This window comes from Elephantulus edwardii, unplaced genomic scaffold (genome assembly GCF_000299155.1).
Source record: "Elephantulus edwardii isolate Elephantulus edwardi_28Jun2011 unplaced genomic scaffold, EleEdw1.0 scaffold00267, whole genome shotgun sequence".
Lineage (NCBI taxonomy): Eukaryota > Metazoa > Chordata > Mammalia > Macroscelidea > Macroscelididae > Elephantulus > Elephantulus edwardii.
The window spans coordinates 749188-774381 of NW_006400017.1; the positions used below are offsets into that span (position 1 = coordinate 749188).

The 25194-nt window shown below is 43.7% G+C and overlaps 1 protein-coding gene across 1 annotated transcript in view; it reads right to left on the reverse strand.

The window, feature by feature from the left end:
* Window positions 1-1296: 1296 nt before the first annotated feature.
* Window positions 1297-25194, reverse strand: part of ANKFY1 (ankyrin repeat and FYVE domain containing 1) — a 92531-nt gene continuing 68633 nt past the window's right edge. The window contains exons 11-25 of the mRNA XM_006899795.1: window positions 20556-20653; window positions 16818-17046; window positions 15658-15756; window positions 15087-15240; window positions 14199-14367; window positions 13322-13440; window positions 12892-13048; window positions 11811-12011; window positions 10090-10266; window positions 6570-6717; window positions 6031-6121; window positions 5620-5744; window positions 3693-3839; window positions 2054-2144; window positions 1297-1429 (exon numbers count right to left, since the gene is read on the reverse strand). Of these exons, the coding sequence (XP_006899857.1) occupies window positions 1297-1429; window positions 2054-2144; window positions 3693-3839; window positions 5620-5744; window positions 6031-6121; window positions 6570-6717; window positions 10090-10266; window positions 11811-12011; window positions 12892-13048; window positions 13322-13440; window positions 14199-14367; window positions 15087-15240; window positions 15658-15756; window positions 16818-17046; window positions 20556-20653 (2138 nt within the window). The remainder of the gene's footprint in view (window positions 1430-2053; window positions 2145-3692; window positions 3840-5619; window positions 5745-6030; window positions 6122-6569; window positions 6718-10089; window positions 10267-11810; window positions 12012-12891; window positions 13049-13321; window positions 13441-14198; window positions 14368-15086; window positions 15241-15657; window positions 15757-16817; window positions 17047-20555; window positions 20654-25194) is intronic.

Below are 25194 nucleotides of genomic sequence, written 5' to 3' on the forward strand. Positions count from 1 at the left end.
GCTCACCAAGCTCAGGAGCTTCTCAGCAGACAAGCTAGAGACTTCCAAAACAGCCCTCTTAGCCAGGGCTGGCCCTCTCACCCAGGTCTAGCCCTCTCAGTGGGCACTCTTGCCCAGGTCCAGCCCTCTCAGCCAGGGCTGGCCCTCTAAGCCAGAGTCTTTCGGTGTTGGCTTTTAAGGGGCAGGGCAAATTACACAGCTAGGACCGAGGGCATGCAAAGCACAATTGGGGAAGTAGGTTCTAGTAAGAAGCATTTCACTCTCAAGGAGGTGGGATCTGCCAGCCCAAGGCTGCAGATACCAGTGGGACTGAAGCCCCATTGATTCCCCATCATGTTGCTTGGCCTGTGTCAACCTTTTGCTCCAAATATCACCCTACAGGAGCTTTTCCTTTAAGACTTAAAGTGAGCTGAGGTCCAGGTAAAGATCATTAGCATCACTGATGCAAGGATATGGAAGGGTGTTTCTTAATGTGGACTTTTAAAAATTGGAATCAATAATAATGCAGCTATATAAAAAGTGCAGCACAATAAAAGTGCAATCCCTCTCCCACTCCAGCAGCAGAGTGACTGAGGACTCCAGACAGGATACAGCAAGACAAGGTTTGAGACAGCTGCCAGGGCATCATCCCGCTGCCACCCTGCACTCCTGCCACCACGGAGCACGGACACTGGTAAAGCTTTCAGTTGTTAAGGCCACGATTTTTCAGCTCTCATCTTTGAACCCTGTTTAGAAAGATTTCATCTTTTTTAAGGGGATAGCTCACTAAAAATATAGCTTAGCTTTTAAAAAAATAATTCAGAGCAAAAAGATTCTATGAAAACACTGCAGTAGAGTCCACAGCCTCTCATCCTAGAGTAAAGCTAGCACGCAGCAAGCAGCCAGCCAGACACTAGCTTCCGATTCTGGTAAGTTCTGCCTAGTAATTCTGCCCCGGCAGGAAGACTTTGTGAATCCTTAGAGACAGACAGTAAGCTATTGGCAGGGAAATGCTCTTAGAAGTGTCCTTTTATATTACTAGAAGAACAGGGTCTAAAATTCTATCACATTTACCACCTTGGCTAAATGGTCTGGTCCAGTTAGTGAGACAGCTAGGAAATCAATCAGTCTGACATACTGACAGTCATAGAGAATTATGTGAAATGGAATCTATCACACCATGGTTACTTATTGTTCCAGTCTATTGCCGCAGGCAGATGACCCTCAGCTCCAGCTCTGGGTGGGAACAGGCTGGTGAGCAGAGCAGCTGCTGAGGAGGTGACTGGGAATGTGGCCTGGATCTTCCAGGGGGGTCCACTAAGAGACTCCACCCAGAGTCAGTACATCAAAGCAAATGTTGCAGACTCGCACAGGCTTGTTCAGATCAAACTTGATAATTGGAATCTCCTTGGTTGAGCATTTATGGCAAAGAAGACGTCCGCAGTGGCGACTGTGAAGGCAAAGGAAGGGAGTATGAGAGTGGCACTGATGAGCAGCCCACTTCCCAATGTCTACACTTCCCAGGGTGAGGGCCCTTTGCAGGTAAAGTGAGCCTGTGGCCACATCAGGGTCAACCCTGTGCCTGTCCAGCCATGAACTGTACCAACATATATCCCCATTTTAGTCTGTGCAGACAAAATTCTAGCCAGTAATTGAGGTGATTGCAGAAAACTCTATTAGAGATCCAGAGTGGCTCAGAATTAGCAAAAATTTTAGTGGGATGGCTCCTCAGTTCTCAGTAGAGCAGCCTGCAGCTGGCCAAGGAGCCCCTGTGGAGGACGCAAAGCCCTGAGGAGCTGCCCTAGGAAAAGCGAGCCCCGGCTTTTGGGAAGCCACCAGTCTGCACTCTCACAGCCTTCACTCCGTCAGTACCTCAGCACAGCACTGGGCTGTATGCACACCCCGTGCAGCACAGTGTTCCATTTGGTCAAGTTTGGCCCAGGGATGGAAAGGCCATCTCTCCCTATTGCTCAGGGAGCCCTTCCAAATTCATGGCTTATCATGACAAAAAGTGGAAGCAATGACATCAGCTGAGGTTCCCTTGTTCCTATGAGAATGGTGATAGGGGCCTTACCAGTGATGTTTGCGAGTTGTGACACCAAACTTGGCAGTGCACTCGTAGCAGTTGGACCCATCACACCACGGGGGCTCCTTGGACAGCATGTCTGTCACAGACAAGGAGGGACTGTTTAGGTCAGGTAGTGACTGTGCCAGCCAAGACTCACAGCTCACAGGGCAGCATAACAGTAGATAAAGCAACGCATCATAGAGTGACACAGGAATAGAGATGACTATACTAGAAATAGGCCAGGAAGAGTTTCACAAAGATGTAGAATCAACATCTGTCAGGCAGAGCAGGATCGGGTGAGGGGAGGTTTTCATAGAGTGTCTGTAGGGAAATGCATGTAGTCAGGGAGGCTGGGATATAAAGAAGGATGGGCAAAGCAGAAACCACAAACCTAGAAAGACTGACAGGGGCCAACTGGTAAGGGGAACAGGAAGGAGGGGACTGAGACACAAAAAACTGCAGAGGCAGAATCTCTAAGAAGAAAGGGGGTGTGAGAAGCAGGCAGGGGCACAAGGGAGACAAAGATGGGACTAGAATTTGGATGTGCCTGACTAGGATGGGGCCACCCGCCCAGAAGAGACCTCACAGAAAGTATCAGAGCACATGGGTGTCAGGTCTGAGCTGGAGGAACTGTGGGACAGTCAGGCTGGGCTTACATATCACAGAAGTCTGACTTAGAAATACAGGGCTGGGCATTATTAGTGTGGACAGTATCACAGATCATTGCTATCTCCTCACTGCTAGCCAAGGAGCTCTGGAGGCCTAGTGCTCAGGAGCTGCACTGCCAACCCTTGGCACACAGTTTGAATCCACCAGCTGCTCCAAGGGAGAAGAATGGGCAAATCTCCTGTGTGATTTCCATCCTCTGAAAAACCTACCAGAGTGTCAGCACCTAACAATAACTACATGCCAAACTATGCCCTACATGCTCTCAGGCTGGGCTCCTCAGGCGGTAGCAAAACAGTCAGTCAGTAGTGGGTCCTGTGACAGGTACTATTCTGAGCTCTCAGAAGGTGCCCAAGTACACAGCACATGGCCACTAAGAGCAGGCTAGGCAGCAGACAAACAGTAGGCACTGATGCAAGTCACTTATCTCAAGGTCACATCTTCACTAAGTATATTTTGCTTCTTTGTCCACAGCACAGTGTTAATCACCCTGCTCTATCCCAGGGGTGGGATGACTGAGAGGCACATGGCATGGCGGGCACTTGATGCACCCCAATTCTTTCCACTACCCGAAGGTAGGAAAATACTTGCAAAAGTGAAATCCTTAAAAGTGAAGCTCTCCTCACTGAACACAAGGAAGGAAAAGTCAATGGGGGCTGAAGCAGGAAGCAGCTTTGAAGGATGGGGAGAATCTGAACTAGCCCGAGGAAAGGTGTGTGGATCAGCAGCTGGGGGACAGGGGACATCCTGGGATGAGTGAGCCTGTGGAGTTCAGGGGAAGTGGGAAAGCCACAGGGGTCCATGAAGAGCACTCTGAAAGTGACCTTGTCACAGCTGTTCCAAGTCCCTACATCTCATTCACAGAAAAGTCATATGCAGTTCCTGGCAAAGTACTGGTTCAGATCCAGTAAGCTATTTCCAGCTCTCTTAATACACCATCCAGATAAGCAAAACTGTAACCAGCCTTGCCAGCACTCACCTAACAACCTGAACAGCAGCTGCTTGGTGGCGACTTGGTAGTTGAAAATGTTGACTCCTTGGTTGTTATTGACTCCCAGACGAGCCCCAGCTCGGACAATGGCACGGCACAAGTTGGCATTCCCTTTCATGTATGCCAGGAGCAGCACTAGAAACAAAAGCACAGGGGGTGCCATTCCTACCTGGGCCTGCGTGGCACAGCCAAAGGCTGGGCAGAGACAGGTGAGGGCAGGGCACTAGGCAGCAAAGTACCTAAGCCACAAGGGCCCCATCTCGCTCTGGTGAGACCTCAACAATACTGCAGTTTCTTCCAATAAAAGATGTGGCCATTAAAAAAAACCCAACACAACAAACTGGCCAGAAGCCACAGGGCTACAATAAAAAATCCCGTTCCAGGGCACTGTCTCAGTCCCAACACAAGGAAAGCCATATCCCGTTTAGAGCTCTGACCACAAAAGAATCAAGGTGGGGCCAGACGTTGAAAGAAAAATATATCCTTGGCTCAGACCCCTCCTTCTGGAGTGAAACAATGGTTTTACCCCCAAAGATATAGCACTTCTCATACAATGTCATTAAACACTTGTGAGTTATTACAAGATGCAGAAAGTTCTCCCACAAGGAGTAGGCACAACCCTTCTCCTACTAAAGTCCAGCACCTCCCCTTTCCTTACCTTTACAGGTAATTTACTTCAGCTCTTCCATTTAATTTTGAAAATAAATCAACTAAGACAAGGGTTACTGCTCTAAGAGAGGAAATAGGCATCCAGATTAGAAAGCATGCAGAGTCACTGCTAGAGGAGCAGGCTGGGCTGGGTGAGGTGCGAGCATTCACATCACGTCCCTCAGCCTCACTGCCATCCATTCTGCCAGCCAGACTGTCTCCCCACAGTCACTGGAGTGTTCGCTCAGCCCAGCAGCTCACTCCCAGCCCCAACACTGTCAGCTTAAAAATCATGTCTGTGCAGCACTTCTGGTCCCAAGCTAAGGGTCAAGATCTCCCTTAGTGACTACAGCAGAAGCACAAGGCTGGCAGGTTCTGCAGGCAAAAGACAGAACGAATGGGAGTGCAGGGCCAAAAAGGATGCTCAGCCCTGTGCTTAGAAGAGAGACACCTGTGTCAATGTGTCAATGTATTTCTCTTTCACTTCCTGGCCCGAAAAACAGAGACACCCTCTGTGAACTGCCTACCTTTCACACTGTCATACATTTCAAATGAGAAAATGAATACAAAAGTCTTCATGAAAAGTTACAAAACAGTGTTTAGTGGAAAGCCAGAGGAGTAGCATGCAGCCCCTCCATCTCCTGGTAAGAAGTCATCCTGTCCATCTGCAGACAACATGACATTTCCTCAAAGCAGGTCCTGCATTCTGTTGCACTTGTTCTTCCTCATATATCCGAGAGGTGTTTAGATAATCACTCTGCCAGCTGAGGAGCTTGGGGAGACTCTCAGTTGACTGCACGAGGCAGGCAGGGCAATAACAACAGGCAGGCAGGCCTATATGAACATGGGGATGTCTCTGGAGCCTGACTGGCCCAAGCAGTCTTTGACTGACTAACCAAAAGGTTATTGATTCTAAGAATGGACCCAGAAGCTCATGGAAGGCCTGGCAATCCACTTCCATGAAGATTCCAGCCAGGAAACCCTGGTGAGCAGGATTTGTGTACTTCATCATACGAGGTGCTGCCATGAGCTGGGGGCTGGCTGGAAGGCAGCAAACAAACCCCACCCTGTGACTGTGGAGCATTTGATATGTAGCTCTGCCTAAAGCCAGGCACTGCTCAAGTCCACCTCAGAGATCTGTGCCAGACGCTGAGAGCCCAACCTCTGGGCGCTGCACCTGATGTCCCCCAAAAATGCCTACTTCCAAGCTCCTGTGTTTCCAGGAGAGTGCAAGTGAGACAAGACACATAAATGCGTTATTACATACCCGTGTTTCCTTCGGCGTCTGGTTTGTCTAGAGGATACTCGGGCATGCACTCCAAGAAAAGATCAAAGATGGCTGCGGCATTCTCTTTGCCATACTGACCCAAAATGTGCAGTGGTGACTGGCCTCTGATTTTAAAAAAATTAGAAAAGTTACACATGTATCTGCTACAGCCAACACACAACCAAAGACATGGACTTTTCTGAATTCTGAGATGCTGGATCAATCTTAATTTCTAAAATGTTTTTTAAAACACCAGAATTACCAAGATATTGATCAAGGACTCCAGGGACCATTTTCTTCTGTGCACTGGAGCTGATGAGAACCACCAGTGTCTACCAGCTCTGAGGGAAGCCCAGGGGACACAGAGCCTGGGTCTCTGCACCTCAGCATGATAACATTACACAAACTCACCTTAAGTTAAAGGCTTCAGCATCCACAGTGCACTCTGTCAGGAGGACCCGGATATTGTTGAGCCGGCCATGCACAACAGCAAGATGAAGAGCTGGAGAGTAAATCCTCTTAGTGGGCAAGACCAGAAGCACACACAGTCCACAGTCCCAACTCTCCCCCTACACCCTTCCCCTGTTGGACTCGGCCAGAGCAGCCTCTGGCCACTCACAGGATAATCCTTTCTGTCTTTACCACCTTCTGAGAATGAATCATAAGCATAATCTCATAAGCCTTAGTTTTCTGTTTCAATAACTATATAAAGAAGATATTTAACAGTCTCACAGGAAGCCACTTTAGGCCTCAAGGATTACTAATCCAGCCGGGAGGTGCCTGGTGAGTGACAGGAGGGATGCTCAGCCCAGAACACTTCCTGTCACAGCTCTGCTTGTGGAAGTCAACTGTCCAACTATCCATGCCCCAGGTCATGCAGCATAACTCTATACCAGAACAGAGGGGTCACTCAAGGCATTAGCATGGGACTGAAAGAATGACAGAGTTACCATTATTTCCGTTCTCATCCACAGCAGCAAAGTCCACTCTATTCTCCAGAAGGACGGAGCAGATGGTAGGCAGGTTCTGCTGGGCAGCGAGATGGAGGGCGGTCTGGCGGTGCTTGGTTAATTCATTCACTTTGGCTCCTGCAAGAAGCTATTAAAGTTCATCATATAAGCAAAGTCTCTCCCATAATCTCCACCTGAGGCTGCAGCAAAAGGGTCTTTCAGACAAAGGCATATGCTGTCAAAACCTTTCTCAAGGAGAAACTAAACTGACAATTATGTATTAAAATGTTGACAGCCATTCATTGGGATAAATGAATTCTAAAACTTCAGTAGATAAAAAAAATATGCAAGACTACAGTAACGGGGGCGCTCTGGAAGCCTACTGGCAAGAAGCTGCATTGCAATGCCAGAGATGCACGGTTCAAACCGACCAGATGCTCTGCCGGACAAGGAGGGACAATCTCCTGTCCCAGTCAGATCCGATTTAATGGTGTGTGTGTACACACACACAGACACACACACACACACACACACTCTAAAAGACTACAGTAATGTTGGCCTGTCATCTTGTGCAGTGGGTCATCATAGGCCTCGTGGAAAGGAGATGTGCTGCCGACCTAAAGTCTAGAAGTCTGAAACCACTAGCTGCTCCTTGGAAGAAAGATGGATGATCTCTTCCCGTGTGATTTACTGCCTCTGAAAATCCTCTGGAGAGGCAACTCTAAATTGGTTCCAAAGCCATAGCACATAACAACAAAAACACAGAAGAAAGACATCCACTGCTTGTAAGAGCAACACACGATGACGAAAGGTTTGGTTGTAAGCATTAAAATATATCTGCAACAGCCGTGGATCAAATCTGTTCCCACTCATATCGTCTTATGGGACAGAGCAGAACTACTGCTCAGGGTTTCCAAGGCTGGAAGTCCTTAAGAAAGGAGACTGCTTCATCTTCCTCCCAGTGGGTTCCCAGTGGGTTCAAACTGCCAACCTTTCTATTAGCACAGTGCTTAACCCATTCTGTCACCAGTGCTTCTAAGAAGTCATTAAAGTGATAAATATAATGGATAAGGGTTAAAAAAAAGGCTAGTTACAATATAAGAACACACCTTCTGAAGGTGTGTAAAACCCACTGGAGGGTCCACTATGGGTCAGTTCTATCTCTACGGTAAACAAAACAACAACATATATGAAACTCAGGGGAGAGGGTGGGGTGAAGACAAGGCAGATCCTGCTCTTAAGCTTTCTATACTTTAGGTTTTCCACAATGAACATAGACTGGTTTTAAAAACCAAAACTTGTTCTTGTGGACTAGGTGAAAGTTTACAGAGCTTTCAACAATTTACACACATTTTGTGATGTTACTTGCCATCTCCAGTGTATGCACCTTTTCCATCTTTACTTTTGCCTTTTCAACATCTTATTTTGTCCTTGCTCAGAATACACCACAGAAAAACAAACACCAGTTCAACAGTTTCCCCACATGCCAGTTAGTGGTGGTGACGGCATGCTCAGCTGCTCCTCCATTCATTTTCATCCTTCAAATTGTCCTCTTACAAGGAGGAAGTTATGTTAATAATACATTTATAAATAAGTTAACATAAATCTACCTCCTGATAAGGTTCCTGTTTAATCTTTCAAGTTCCTGCTGTCAATTTGATCCCATATAGACAACTATTAAAGTCAGCTCAGGGCCGACTTTTAAATGGAACTTTAAAAAAAAAATTAGCGTTAACTATTTGTTTGGCTTTGAGAAGACTTCAGAGGATATTTCTAGTTTAAAGATTACTCCAGGGCAATAGTTTCAGATGTTTAGCCACCGCCCCCCCCCCATGGCTCCAGAATTTATATTACTTTTAAAAGAAAAAAAAAATTACCCAAAGAATTACAGAATCAAAATCAAAAAGGGTCTTTAAATATTACTTGCCTAAAGGCAGACAATTCAAATCTACTAGCTGGTTCAAGGGAGAAAAAGGTGCAATCTACTCCCAAGCGACTTGCAGCCTCTGAAAACCCACTGAAGGGTCAGCTATGAACTGGTTTGACTTAAAGGAACTGAATTATTTGTTTTTCTCTCTATTCAATCAGTATTTAAAGCTTATTCACTAACTGCTTTCTGACCAAGCATCAAGATGTGTGCATTAACAGATTAATCTGGACTTAGCAGGCAGAGAGCTCTCTGCTTTTCCAGTGCTCAGGCCTTCCCGTGGCCCTGTCTGTGAACGCAGGGCAAAGGGTTCAGCACTTTCAGACATTCTAGGGTGACAGGGAGAGATGAGCTGGACTTGATTCCCAGGATCCTGAGGCTCACCTTTCCTTGCTCAGCTGCTTCCCTAGATCCAGTCTGCCCACAGCATCTGCAGACCCATGTCCTCACCCCTCATGACTACTCCAGGTAGCATAGCATATTTAAATGCACTTATATGACATATTTTAAAAAGTGTTTTTCAAAAACAGAAATTCCAAAGTATCAAGGTAGTCAGCTGGTCAGTAGTCCCAGTAGCCAGTTCTACTCTGCATGTCCCTCAGGCTATAGGGAGGGTCACTACCAGTTCTGAAAGCAGGTCAAAGGACTGGGAGTTCAGGTTTCTGCTCAGGACCATGCACTCAGATTAAACACTTGCAGTGGTTTCTCACTGTCAAGGATAAAGGATACTCCTAATTCTCGTCATATGCATAACCTCTCACCACAATATGGTCTCTCTACCTGCATTTCCAACTGAATCTCCTACTGGCTACTCAAACGTCAACTAAGCTCGTCCATTTACAACATACCAATCTCCACATCCTTGATCAAACCTTGCCCTTGCCTGGGGGCCTACACTGTACTGGGAAAAGGAAATTTTGGAGTCAAATTTTGTTGTTGGAACCGACCTATAGCTGACTCTCCAGTGGGTTTCAGAGGCACTTAACTGCACAGGAGGAGACTGCCTATCTTTCACCCAGAGAGCAGTTGGTGGTTTCAAACCATGTACCTTTGACTTGCCAGCATAACTCCTTACCACCAGAGTGTCCTTGGAGTCAAACAAAGTGATTAAAATCCCAACTAAACTACTGACTAGCCGATAACCTTAAAGGGAGGGGAAGGTTCTTCAGAGCTAAATCTTCTCCTTTGTAAAATGTAAATCATGTCCTACATCCCTAGGGGATGCTTCAAGAAGTAAGTCCATCTCAAAGCCAGCTGTGTTCCCAACAGAGGCAGACACCAGAAGTCAGCCTGCCTGCCCAGGGCGCCTCTCCACCCTGGAGTGGAGGGAAAAGCCAATGTGCTTCCCACACACAATATCACACTCGCTCACACCTCCCCAGTCCATGCTAATGGGGCAGCCATCTCCACCTGGCGGCCCTTGAGACTAAGCCACTCAATGACACACCTCTTTTGCTGATGACATTGGCTTGCTCCCCAAATCCATGCTGATCTTTCACTGTATATGGCAAACCCCTGTTTGGAGATTCTGCATACAATCTACAACATGTTTTGCATCTAAGTTAGATCCAATATGGTTCCCGTGTCACTTACCAAGTTGCGGACAATAATCTCTGAACCCGCTTGGACAGCTAGGTGCAAAGGTGTCAACTTGGAAGCATCTTGGACTCTGGAATTCACATTAGCCTGGACGCTGATCAGGAACAGGACACTCTCGATATCAGAGTTCTGAACTGCTACATGCAGAAAATTGCGGCCCTTGTTATCCACCTGAGCAGGAAATGAGAACCAAAATACTAGTAGGCCCCCTTGTAAGAGTGCTGCTGAGGACCTGAGGGCCTCAGAATCATCCTTACTCATTACCTCAGGGCCAGGAAGCTCCCTCCCAACAACCAACTCTAAATGTCCGCCCCCCCCAACACAACAGACTCACTCTACCTATTCGGGCACAGAACAGGGTGTACATGGAAGCAACCAAGGAGTCAGGAGTGACTACACAGATCCAAATGGGCCTGACATCGTCCTGGAGCAGGAGCCAAGAGCACAGGGCAGGAAGAGGAAGGCAGGGACACACTGGCAAGCTGGGGAGGGACAATGTGCCTGCCACCCTCAGAGTCTATGCTTTACTTAAAACAGGCACCCAGGATCCGAACCCACAGCCATGCTGATGGCCTGACCCTGAGTCAGTCAGGCCAAAGTTGGTTTCTGGTGCTAGAAAGTTACTGAGGCAACAAGAAGGGAGGTAGCTGACAGCATGTCCTAGGCTTTGCTTCACTGACATAAAGCAGACAGAAGGCTTCTCACGTGAAGCCACACAGCATCTTGTGGTTCTAGGAGCATGAGCAGCAGTGAGAAGCACGGCAACACCAACATGCCCCCACCACCACCCCCACACCCTCACGAATCCACAGCACGTGCTAGTGCAGTAAGTTCTTTCTCCCCAGAGGCAGTTTCATGCTAGATGCAGAGGAAATGTGAGGTGAAGTTTATGTCCACTCATGAGCATTTTACACTTTCTGAGCGAGTGTGAGTCTCACACCTACAAAATTCAGTCACATTTACACAAACAGTAAAGAAAGGTGATACATATAAATAAAGAAATAAATGCTCTTCTACCATGCTGCAGTCTCATTTCATTCAGGTCTCGAGTTCCCATTTTACTGCCATAAGTAGCTATCTGTCACGTTGGTGGAATGCTAAGTGCTGGCTCAAGAGTCAAGGTTTGGCAGCAGGTCAAAATCTCAGCTCCCACATCACTGATAACACTCAATGGTGACTGCCATTTCCCACCCAATCTGTCGGTGCTCATGAACAGTTCACCATACGGACTTGGCAGCTAATACAGACCCTCCATAAGAACAACTCAGCCTGCTAGGTTAAGAGCTAACAGCCTATCTCCTCTAAGAATTCCTCTAAACCATGCAGAACGCTGCTCCAACATCAGAATACAAACTCCTCAAGTTCACTTGAAATCTTTTAAAGACATTATTCGGGCAATTAGACAGTCAAGTAAAAGCAAAGAATACGCTCAGCTGTACGCAGCACAAGTGCTAGTACTGTGCCTCCCAACCTTTCTGCTTTGATCTAAGTGTGGCATTACAGGGCAGCAGACACACACAGCAGAGGAGAGCAGAGCAGGGGAATCTCACCTTCTAACAACAGGGCACATGGGAGTCCAAATATTAACAAAGGGGATTGTCATTTCAGAGCGAAAGCCTTCCTAGAAGAGGCCCGTTTAGCTGATGACATCTGCTTGGGCTCCGAGCCGACGCTGCTGCGCTCGAGCAGGCACATACCAGGCGCTGCTCCCTCACCTGCTCGGCTGCCCCGGGCTCCCGTTTCAGAATGGCTTCAGCGGCCTTGTTGTTCTTGTAGGTCATGGCACAGGCAAAAGGAGTAAGCCCTTGTCGGTCTCGGACATTCAGGTGGATATCAGGGTGGGAAATCAGTAACTGAATGATGACACTGTGCTGGTTGCTGATAGCCTCGTGGATGGGTGTCCTTCCTTCTGCGTCCTATGGGAACCAAAATGTCACTGTCTAATTGAAGGCAACACTTGAGGGGAAGGGGGGGTAACCTTTAAAATAAACTCAAGTGTGGGAACTGTATTGACATCAATTTTAAGAAGGCAAACCACACTGCTGACTGAAGGCCGCTCCCCATCACATATGCTCCAGTGACCCAGCAGCAACAACAGGCCTAGCTGAAGGCCTGTGTTTTAGATCTGCACTCAGTCTCAGTGCTAGCCCACCACTCTTTCTCTGGCTATTGGACATCTCATTTAAACATACATATGCTACAACGTTTGGGGTTATTTGTTGTTTTGGTGTGTGTTTTGTTTTTTTTTTTATTTGTGTGTCAGATCTGACTGGTACAGGAAGAGATTTTCCCTTCTTCTCCAGCAGCGCATCTGGTGGATTTGAACTGGTTACCTCTGGGACTGCAGTGCAGATTTTTGCCACTAGGCCACGAGAGCTCACCAGGATACAAAATTTAAAATCATGAATAATATAATTCTAGGTCTTCAACTTAACAACTAGAACATTTCCTAAACTGTCATTAGTTTGGGACTGAAACCAAACTCTTAACTGTGAATCTATAACTAAGGGGGAATAGGAAGCAAAAATAGAAAGGACCAAACTTCCTGACGATGCTGTAAGGACAAAGCCCTAAGACTCACAGAAAGTCACCTCATCTCTCTGGACCTGAGCCACAGAAATCATGGCAAACAAAGGTCCAGCGCTGTAGACCTTGTCAAGTTCCTTCCCTGATTTCTTCCTTTTTTTAATTATTAATTTTAATGAATGTTTACAGAGACTCTGGATTTCCATTCATTCATTGTTGCACTGTTCTCCCTGCCCACCTCTCCCTCTTGAAAAGAGAAATGCCACACACCTGTGCATTTACATTGGCACCAAACTCCAAAAGACACTGGACTGTCTCTTCCAGTCCCCAAGAGGCTGCCAAATGCAAGGGCGTCTGACCAGGTCTCGCTTCTTCTTCTCCTTCTCCATTGGCACCTGGCTGTCTCGGGCTATTTACATCACAGCCACTAAAAGGAGACGAGACAGAGAAAGAAGCATTTAGGATGGGGCTTGGACCTGACCTGGGCATACTGGCCACTATGGCAGCAGCCTCATCCAATCCAGTAAAAGGCTGCCAGAGACTGCTGTCCTTGGCCTTTGGTCAAAACACTGGTGTCCTCCACATCCCACTCCCACAGATCCTTTGGCAGCTGGTCTTCGGGACAACTTAGGCATCAGAATTGCTACAAGTTACCCAGGGTTTCTTTATGCATTTAAAGTTTGAGAACTGCTATTCAGACCTGCGGATGAGAAAACAGGCAGTGGACTCGTTGTTTTCATCGATGGCCCTGTGCAGGAGTGTCTGGAGGCACCCACTAGGTCCTGGACCCCAGCACGTGGCATCACAACCATGTCTGACCTGCGCACACACAAAAACAAGTTAGCACTGCTGGGCAAAAGACAACTCTGATCACCAGTGCTGAATTCTATGCCCATAAGCAAATCCATTTTCAGGCAAGAGACAACTGATAATTAGCTAATAATTACTTTAATTTGCATCACTCATTAGTTTTACAACCACTGATTAAATATGCTGTATGCAGGTTCTTGCACTAAGTACTGTGGGAAGGGGTAAGCTCCAGAGCTATATTCTAAAAAAAATAGAAAATACACAAGTTCATGCGTACATATGCACTTACAAAGCCCAGTAATATACCTCTAATTAACAGGTAATCTCAGTAATAACTGGGTAAAACTCTCAGGAGCAAAAGCCCTTAAAGTAACACTGCAAGCCTTTCAGAAAGCTAAATTAGAACACTGGGGTTTGCCTTCACTTTGGGGACCTGTCTTCTAAAGGGATATAGCCCGAGACTGGAGTATTTATCACTATGGCAATACTGGGGGCAAGCCATATGGAACTAGCCCCCTTGGGAGAGGACTTGGGAGAGAATGACTCAGTTCTCTTGCTTCTTGGCAGCTTTCTAGATGGATAAGGGCAATCAATACACAAGTGCTAACTGACAGCATAATGAACTTCCTGTGTCTTTAATATGGTTTTCAAATGCTTATTCTTGACCCAATTTGTGACTTGCCCTTCATGACTGCTACACAGATACCAAATCTACCTCTGCACAAATATGCCCATACATAAAGAGGCTAGAGTGGAGCTCAACTCACCAGAGTGGATGCAATGTCTTCTAAGTTACTGGCCAATGCAAGCCAGAGGGGAGGATTCCCCTTCTCATCTGGCACAGACATGTCGGCTCCCCGGGTGCAGATGGCATCCACCACGAGTGGAAGCTGGTTTCTGATGGCCAGCTGAAGTGCTGTCTCCCCATCCTGAGTCCTGATGGAACATGCACACTAAGACCAAATCCAACATTTCTAGCTGGATCCAAAAACTGAAGGGTGTCCTCCTGGACACTCCACTAAATCCTTTAACACAATTCACTCACATCCGTGTGTATTTTCTCAGAGAAAGTAAATCTGTCAAAAATGTCCGTCTTTTCTGCCTTTAAAATACAGCTATGCCACCTTCCCATTCCCAGAAGACAAACCAATATTCAACTGTTGAAATTGAATACTCATTATAGCTGCTTTTACCAGCTTTTCAGTTAAATTCTTAAGTACCCATCCCCATGACAGAACAGTTCTTTTACCCCTCAGTCACTCAGGGTCACTTAACATAGGAGATAAATCAAAGGTCCTTTAACAATGCAGCAACAGTAAGATTTCAACTCTGTACTTCCTCCCTTCAAGTCGTCTTGTTGGAATGTTCATTATAACTGAACTGATTCCGGATTGCACTGTACAATGAACTTTGTGCAATCCTGTGGGCAATCCTGTGGGCTGCTCCTGAAGGTACAGACAAGAGCAAGATGCAAGTCCTCTATGCTTAACTTACCAATTATATTCAGCTATAATATCAGTTTGTACTTTCTCAGTGTCATTGTTTCCCTTCCTTTGTTTGATTAGGGACAAAAATATTGTCTAAAGGCCAGCCTGTGTTCTTGAACCCTATAAATTGTGACCTGGTGTGCCATGGGAGTACCCTGTCCCTCCTACCTGACGTTTATATCTGCCTGATGCTCCAGAAGGAAGAGTGCACTCCTGCTGTCCTGCCGCTGGATGGCCATATGTAGCAAGGTCTGCCCATCCGACATGGTGTCATTAATGGAAGCCCCGGAGCCCAGCAGCTGGGCTGCAATTGTATGCATGCCTGGGGTACGAACAAGCACATACATATACATTCAGCTCTTCTCACTTCCTCAGCTTCTCACTGTAACATACACACACCTTCTCAATTCCTAAAGCCAGAAGCTTTCTACTAGATACTCCAAGATTAACCAAATGCAAAAAGATTTACAACCCAAGAAGTAGCCTTACTTACTGCAACCATCTGTCTGTCTGTCTCGTGCGCGTGCGCGCGTTCCCTCCCTCCCTCCCTCTCTCTCTCTCTCTCTCTCTCTCTCTCACACACACACACACACACACACACTCTCTCTCTCTCTCTCTCACGCTCTATTATTTTTTCTTTACTTTGTATTATTTCTCTCTCTCCTCACATTCACCCAAGCCCACTTGTAATAACTGGGTATCTGCAGATGTCAATAGTCCCCCTCTGGTACAGCATTACCAGTCCATAATGCGAGGCCCAGGACAGTCTGGTCCCTGGAATCCTTGAGGCTGAAGTCTGGAATGATCTGCAAGTTGTTGGTGGCATGAAGAGCATTGGCTAAGTTTCAAAAAGGAAAAGACACTTATTTCATCATCCTTCATGGATCACACTTCAAGTAATCAAGGGAATAAAAGTTCTATTTCACGCTGATAGTCTACCTATGAATATTTCGACAAAAAGCCAACAAATAACTTTATAAAATTTGGAGGATCAGAAATCTAGTATTTTAGAGGAAAGCAGAGAAAAGCAATTTTTTAAAAGTATAAAAGACTGAATCTTCATTTAAGAAAAACAGACTCCGCTATGAAAACACTTTAATGACGTGATTATTTCAAAGAGGAATAAATTTTTTCTCCATTTATCATGCCCTCAGACTGTAAAATCATTGTGAAGAGCAAGAAAGAGGCATATTCTGCCTTAGAACTCACAACCTTCCACAAGTACAATGTTAAGAGCACTTGCCTTAACCAAAAGGAACCCATCCCCCTCCAGTCAATTTCAGTTCCTATCAACCTATCAATCAAGTAGAACATAGGGTTTCCTAGGCTAGATCTCTACTGAGTAGACTGTGGCTGGAGAGCTCCAGGTCTTAAGTACTATATACCACTAGAACGTCTTTTAACAAAGACTTAGGCAAGAACAAAACAGACTGCAAGAGGGAAGAGAAAAGGCTGAGGATGACTTTTGAAAGGAAATGGACCTCTTCAGGGGTAGGATCTTCCTAGGCCCCTCCTGCTTCCTTTCATGAGTTACCTGCACGGTGAGCTTTCAGGCTGATGGGAGGACCTGACTCAGCAGAATCCTCAAAGGCAGTGTTGACGGCAAGGCAAAGGCCTGGCTTAACCTACACTAAAATGGCTTGGAAAAATATCCCCTCCCTTTACCTCCAAACTTGTAAAAGGGACACAGTAGAGTCTAAAGTTCTCCTCAAGGGAAATAGGCCTTGTGTGTGTGTGTAAATACAAAGGAGAAAGCACAACACCCAGACTATACCAGTCAACACGTAGACTACGCTGCATCTTCATCTACTCTACCCCAAAAGAGAATTTTGAGACACAAAACTGGCGATGTAAAACTATTCACAAGCCAACTCCCACCAGCAGTTCCCAGCCGCCTACCTTTCTGCTCCAGGATGACAGACACCACATCCGGGTGATTGTATGCAATTGCCATGTGCAGAGGTGTCTGCAGGTAGACACCGTCCGCCGCGCTGGACAGGGACACAGCCTCCTTTGGCACAGGCAGCACCTGCTCGGTCTGCAGGTTTGGGTTGGCACCTTGCTGCAGGAGCTCTGCGGTGAGGTTAGCCAAGCCATGTCGACAGGCTGTATGCAACGGGGTTTCTCCCTGAATGGAAACAAAGGGCTCCCCTTGAGTACTTCTAGATTGGGAGTTCTATCCTCAGAGAGGTAGTGATGGCAGGAGTGTTGAAACTCACACTTCCAGTGCCACCATAGGCCCAGGGTCATCCTGCCACAAGCTCAGCTCCATGACCTCCATTCTATTTACCTCCTCTCCTCTCTTCCCCTTCCCTCTGTGCCTCATCCAGAGTTTCTTCAATGTCTTCCCAAGACCCCGCCAAGAGCACTGGCTTTACATCTTCCTCATCCCCAATAACTCCTTTTACTCTATATGCATTTTGACTGTGAAACAATTTTTTCAAAATGCTGTGTGTGTGTGTGTGTGTGTGTGTGTGTGTATTTTTTTTAACTATTTCAAACAAACAAACAAACAAACAAACCACCAAGTGTCACCAAAATGAATACTCTGTGTTCAGGACTGCATTATAGCTGCAGATCACCTTCAGTGGTATGTTTGTTTGTTTTGGATTGTTTGTTTTTTCCTTGTTGTATATCATCAAATCAGATCTGACTGACACAGGAGGAGACTGCCTCTCCTTCTCTAGTGGAGTATCTGGTGGATTCGAACTGCACACCTTAGGGACTTCTTGCCACTATGCCACCAGAGCTCCCTACCTTCAGCAGCATTAACATTTTCACAAAGCTCTGTCTTCTTAGACCTGAGCATGGTACCTGCTGCAGTCTTTGACCTTGTGCAACAAATGCTCCAAGACCTCAATTTCAGCAAGTAAGGCTGTATCATTTCCATAATACAGGTTATTTATGAGTCTTCCTAGTGTCTTTTAAAGAATTTTTACATCTTTTTTATGAATGAGCCTATCCTCGTTCTTCAAAGAGATGGAAAAACTAGTCACTAAGTTTATATGTAAAAGAAAGAGATCACAGGAAGATAAGCAAAGCACAATTGAAGATTAAAAAAAAGTACGCAGCCTTCCACTTCCTAATCTCAAAACCCACCACACAGCCACAGCAGCCTGATACTGGTACAAAGTCAGACAGACCATGGGATTAGCATGGAGAACCCAGATCAAGAGCCACAATTCACCAACCGGGTAAAACACAGCCTTTAAACAAATGGTGCCGGCAAAGCTGGATATCCTTGCAGAAAACAGAAGAAAACCCATGCTTCATTTCATACAGAAAAACTAAAGATGGATCAAGGAACTAGATATAGAACTTAAAACTATGAAAAAAAAAATAACTGCAAACTTAGGAATACTAATCTATGCCATTTTTTTGAGAAATATTTTTTCTAAAACCTTTTTTCCCTACATTCATCATTTTTCAAAAAATGTACAAACAGCAAAAAGTAAATGAGATGACTGAGACCTTGTTACAACTCCAACAACTCAAAAACACAAAGGCAAATAACTGAATTGAAAAATGGACAGGGAACCTGAGAGGACACTTTACTGAAGAAGTCATTTGGAATTTGGATGATCAACACACACGAAGAGAGGTTCATGATCATTAACTACTAGAGATGCAAATTTTTAAAAAAAAATGAAAAAGGAGATAGCATCTGACCCCAGTAACAATAGCTCAAAGGGGCAAAACCAGCAAATGCTGGCAAAGGCACAGAGATCCCTACACTGCCGGTGAGACTACAAAACGGTGCAGCCACTGTGGAAAGCAGTTTGGCACCACCTCAAAAAGTTAGAAATATGATTTGATCCAGCAACCCCACCACCAGGGCTGTAACCTAAAGAACTCACAGCTGCAACCCAATCAGTCATCAACAGATGAATGGATAAACACACTACAGTACATGCACACAATGGAATTCTATGCAGTATTGACAAATAATGAAGAATCTTAAAACACTGCCTCACATGGATGATTCAGGAGGATACATTAGGCTGAGTGAAATAATCTGTCACAAAGAAACAAATATTGTAAGAGTGTACTATTATAAATTATAAAAAAGCTAACTAAAGGTTTTTATAACCTTTCAAGAAATAGCCTTTGATGGTTACCAGGAATGGGATGGGAGATAGAGGAAAAGGGGGGGATCAGTAAATACACACATACCAATTAAATAAATCTGCAGACCAGAGGAGGAGCTCAAAACCACCATCTCAGAGAAAAATGATTTAAACAGTGACCACAGCACCTCTGTAATTCCACCTGCACACTAGGCTCTGTTTCCTTGACCACCTCATTTCAACATCCATTGAGACCTCATGCCAACCTCCTTTTTAACTCAAAACATTCTATTTGGTATTATGAATATTTGATTCAACACTCAAAAAGGTATGGGCAGTCCATTAAAAAGAAGTTCCTCTCACATCTGGGCACCCCCCACCCTTCCTACAAAACACACACACAGAGCTACAAGAAGGGAGTTACAGAGTCACTGAGGGGATGAGGTGCAGAGTATCCAAGGGCATTCCACTGTATTAGGCAATGGTTAGGCAGTGTGAGGGTTCAGGCAAAGACAGCAGTACATCAGTGGTGGAAAAGGAAGGAAGGCACTGTCTTCTCTCCAAGGCACTCTGATATGGTCTCACAGACCAACCTTACTGCCTACCTACTTGCCCAGTACTGTGGTTTGAGTGTAAAACTGTAAATCTTCATGCTGGAGTCTCAATATTTGTTCTATTTACGAGCCACTTATCCTCTCAGAATCTCTGGGTCCTTCATCCTGAAAGAAGTGTTTATAGATGTGGAACATATCTCTTTAATCCTAACAATACAAAGTGTTTCTAGTTCCACTGTGAGAGTTTAAAGAAGGCCTAAAATCCTTAAAGTTCCTACTACAAAGTAAATAGCCATAAAACGAACATGATCTCAAAGATAAGTTCATCCTTCCTGTCTGTAAATAATAAAGAAAAAAACCCTATTATAAAACAAACAAAAAAACCCCTATTATTGGATACCTCCAGTGTCCCAGATATAATGCTCATAAACACTTAAATATTCCATTTCTTTTCAACCACAATCCTATGGACTCACTGTATGAAGAAATAGAAGATCAGAAAGGTTAAGTAACTTTCTTAAGACCACACAGGGAGGGAATAGGAAAACCAGGAAACCCAGCTATGTCCAACCCCAAAGACCATGCTTTGAACCACAATATCATACCACATCTAATTTGTCAGCTTTTCATAAACTAAATTAGGATCTACAGAGAAGATTCAGTAATAAAACATGCTATAAAGAATTAAGATCCTATTAGGTCCTTTAAATATAAAATTTCTGTTAATGTTTATTAGACTATAGAGTCCACAGCATTTCGTTTAGGACCTAATAATGCATGCCTGTTGCTCTGAAATTTTAAGCAACTCAGTAAGGTAATATTTGAGGATCCAGAAAGGAATTGGTTCCATTAAGGTTTTTTAAAAACATGTGAATGTTTATTTGGACAAAAATTGCAAAAAGAATCCATTCTATTAAAAAAAAAAAAGCATCTATTCTATTTTATCCTCTCCATCCACCACTGGCATGTCTTCCAGAAACCAAAACCATTTCCCCTGGTGGCCCTATCACACTTACCCACTTGTTTTTGTGGTTGACGTTGGCACCATTGGTCGCCAGGAAAAGAGCTGCTGCCTCATTTCCTGCTCCAGCCGCCCGCTGTAGTAAGCAGTTTCCTAGAGGAAAATGGGTACATCCACTGTGCCATGCACATATAGACGAGATCACCTTCCACACTGTATCACACCCCGCCCTTGCCACCATCATTCACAACTGGCAAATTCACACCCAAACAAGGAATCAGTCAGGTTACACTGGCACTCACCGTCTGAGGGAACAGTCTGGACATAAGGAGACACTCTAAGGAAATATTGCTTATCTTTCTCCTGCAGAGCAGCTGGTAGATTTGAACCACCAGAGACGTGCTGCCTTTGGGTTAGCAGCACAACTTCCTAAAGATGCCACCAGAGCTCCTGCACTAGACGATACTCAGTAACACCCCTGGCTTCTCGTCTTCACAATCAAAATGCCTACAAGTGGTTGCTGGAAACCACCAGGGGTGGGGAAGCAGGGGTAGGAGCAAAATCCTGCTCAACTGAGACCCACAAAGCTAGAGGATCATTCTGAAGACACTGTGAGCTAAAGCTCTTCCCCAGCAAATGTCCCTTAAGTACTTCAATTTTATTCCGTGGGCCTTAATGAGCTTTGTTCTGGCTTAGAAGTATTCTTAGCATTACTGTCCTTCTAAAATAAAAGTCTTGGAAAGAAGACTTTTTTCTTTCAAAATTGTTTTAGTCCTGGAACACTTTGTAGCCTTTAAAGCTCATCTCCTTTCTGGATAAAGTCTCATGTTCTATAGCTATCTTATGTGAAAATTAAAATTAAATTAAATATTAAAACTAAAAAGGTTAAAAAGATGAGATAAAGCAAGGTTTTGTTTTCCTATCATTTTCTCTTTTTTCTTCAAAGAAAGTGGTATCCACCCTGGGTGAGAATCATTCTAAACTAGAGATTCCTAATTAGAATCCCATTTTCAGTTCTGCCATCATCCTAGTATACCAAAAACCTGTTGCCATGGAGTGATTCTGATTTACAGCTACCCTAAAGGACAAAGCAGAATTGACCCACAGAATTTCTAAGGCTTTAAATATGGAAGAAGACAGCCACATCTTTCTCCAATGGAGCAGCAGGGGTGAGGGCTTTGAACTGCCAATCTTTCCATTAGCAGCCAAATACTTAACTCCTAATTCTAGCATACAAAAGACTTAAATTATGTCTCTCCCAGTAGAACAAAAATAACCTGTGACTGATAAATTACTCAAATGTAGAAAACCAAGATTAAGTTTAGTATATAACAAAAAATAGAAGAAACCAAAGAAAAAACAATTAAAACTCAAAATATATAAAATACAATTTCTAGATGAACAAACCTATAATCACGGTAAAAAAATTTAATATCTCTCTCAGAAACAATCAGATCAAGCAGTCCAAAATGTAATTACAATTAAGATTTGACAGGACAGCAAGATGGCTTTAATGGTCAAAGAGAATTCTGAATCCTACAACGAAAGGCTGCACATTCAAATACATGTAAACCTTCTGTGAAAATTGATTTCATAAGTTTAAAATGTAAGTCTTCATTAGCAATGACATAATCACTGTACACTGCATTCTAATATAAACAAGTTAGAAATCAGTAAAATAATGACCGATAACCAACATACATTTAAAACAGAAATGCAATTTCATAAGCATCTTGTTTGCAGAAGGCCTTCTATCTAAACCCAGACAATTATTCTTGTACTCCCTGCCCAGTAGTATGAATGCCTTCAGCTTCCGTTTCACAGAGTGATGATTCTGTTGAATCTTGATTTAAAGTTACTTTCAGGGAAGCAGCTATTTAATATATACACTTTCTTTGTCACTTTTTTCAGCAGTACTTCCACCGTTGTATGTGTGTCTAGTACTCTAGAATCTCTCAACAGGGGTCCTTAGGAATAAGGAGTTTCACTGCCAATCCAAAGGCTGTTCAAATCCAACAGCTGCTACAAGGGAGAAGGATGGGCAATTTCCTGTGCAACTCCCTACCTCTAAAAAACCCACTGGAGGGTTAGTTCCAAGTCGGTTCCAACTTGAGGGTACATCACAACAAAAAGACCTCTCGTAGTCTCAGGACTAAGGAGGTGCACTGCCAACCCAAAGGCACATCATCTAATGCACCCGCTGCTACACGGGAGAAAGAGAAGTGACCTCCTGTGTAATCTCCAGCCCTTAAAAACCCTCTTGTGGTCAGTTATGAATTGGTTCTAACTCAACAGCAATGTGTGACAAAATATTCAATATTCAATTATATAGAATGTCTCTCCTTAAAATGACAACTCCGTTAGAGTCCACAGGTCAAAACTATATTCTAAATAATTACACTTGGATGTTATTTACTTCCTCCCTACAGTGCTGACATTCACACTGATTTATAAAATTGGGAAGCCTTACTACAACTCAAGGCAATGGCCTCTGACATGCTAGGCGTCACTGCATACTGAGCCACCATGCACTCACAAGAAGAAATCTTTAAAAAGCCAGTTTCATTTATGACAATCTTTAATTATATGGTGACAATTACTATTACTAACTATTGACCACTGAGTACAGATTGCTTTCAAATTCTCTGTAAAGACACACACGTAAAGCCAATCCTGCCAGACACTGACATCTGCTTGAGGGAACAGCATGTGTGCCACTCTCTGAATTGCCTTCTTCACAGACCACCAGTTCTTCTTGAAAACAATGACTGCCTGACAAACAGTTAATCAAACATGGTTTACTAGTGTATATTTCCTTAAAAATGAATAAAGTATCTCTGGCTTATTAAGAAAAACAATACACAAAATTTGTACCCAGCGTAAACTTTGAGCTTTCAAATAAAAATGAGAATTTTGGAAAACTTTTATCTGCAACTTTACGTCTGAGCACTTCTCAGTATTAGTACTGGTAAGATCAGTGGTACTATGAAAAACTGGAATTCCAAAAGAGCACTTGAAACTCAAGTGAACCAGTATTTTCCAAACGATGAAGACATGATGTTACAAAATTATCAGAAAGAAAGATCCACTGAACACACGAAACAGCTCATGCTTTTAATATAACAAAGTAGTAAAAAGTTCACTGATATGGGTTCAAATTCTACACTGCAATTAACTTTAAAGAAACTACCAGTTGATTAATTTTAGTCTCAATGAGACAGATCCATAATTATATGAAAAGCTATTAAAATGTTCTCCTCCAAAATAAATAGAAATTCTACTCAGCAACTTGGAAAAGGAGGGTAAGCACTGATGCAACTATGTGTTCCAGGAGGAACTGCTAAGTATATGTTCTGCTATGTATATTCTCAACAACAAAAATTAAATTGTATTAAAAAAACTACACCTCTCAAATTCAGGAGTATGGATTTCCTTCACACACTTTAATCAAAGTAAAAAAATCTCAAAAACTAACTATAGCGTTCTAAGAATTAACATTAAAGAGGACTATAAAATAATGCTACTCTTCAAAAAACTTATTTTGAAATTTTTTTCAAAAATTATATATTAACATGTAATGACTTACAATTATCATTAGCTTCCTCCATATTTTGAAAATTTACTTAAAAAATTAATTTCTAGGGAGTTCTGGTGGCTTAGAGGTAAGAAGCTGCGCTGCAATCTCAAAGGCACATAATTTGAATGCACCAGCTATTCTGCAGGAGAAGGCTGGGCAATCTCCTCCCATGCAATTAACTGCCTCTGAAAACCTGCTGAGGGCTCAGCAATGGTGGGTTCTCACTTAACAGCAAAAAACAACAACAATTTCTAATATGTCAAATATTAAATATCTAGCTTTTCACTTAAGGAAAAGCTCCTGGGGATTTATTTTTAAGATGGTAAAGGAGTTCTGAGTCCACTGCATCAGAACTACTATATGAAATAAATGGAAAAAGGATGTAACTTAGAATCTAATTTTTTTGAAGCACAGTATTTAAAAAAAACCAAAACAACAACAAACCAACCTGGGCTTTATCTACATTTAAAATTAAGAACAATTTAGGTCAAAGACTTTATAAAAGCAATCTGACCAAATTCTCATGGGTTTTAGATTTTCTTTATACTTTAAATGAGAAAAAGATCTCTGAAATCTTTTTAAAATCAAATAATAATTTAGCTTAGCTAGTAAATATGTGAGGAGGCCTGAAACACTAAGGGTAAAGAATTAAGTGGCTAACCAAAAGGTCGGTGGTTCAAATTCCTCCAGCTGCTCCTTGGGAGAAACATGAAGCATTTTGCTCCCACAAAGGCTTACAACCTTAAACCCTTTTGAGCAGTCCTGCTCTGTCTTACAGGGCTGCTAAGAATGAGTAATGATTTGATAGCAATGGGTGTGGTTTGTTGTGGTTTTTGGTTTTTCTCTAGTAAAAAATATGTGCTGTGAGCATTATTCTCTTTTAAGAACTATCTATATGGAAGCACCAACAATGACAACTAAAGAATTTTAGAAAGGAAGCTCAGGGTAGTGAGTTTATATGAATGAAGGAGGAATAACTCAGAAAAGAAAGGTGAGAAAGGTTACACAGCTCACAGGGTTACTGAACAGTGCAAATAACTGAATGTTTTGCTGCGTATATTCTCAACAAGATAAAATAAAGAAAATTAAGTACAAAATAATTTTCATAAGAGTATGC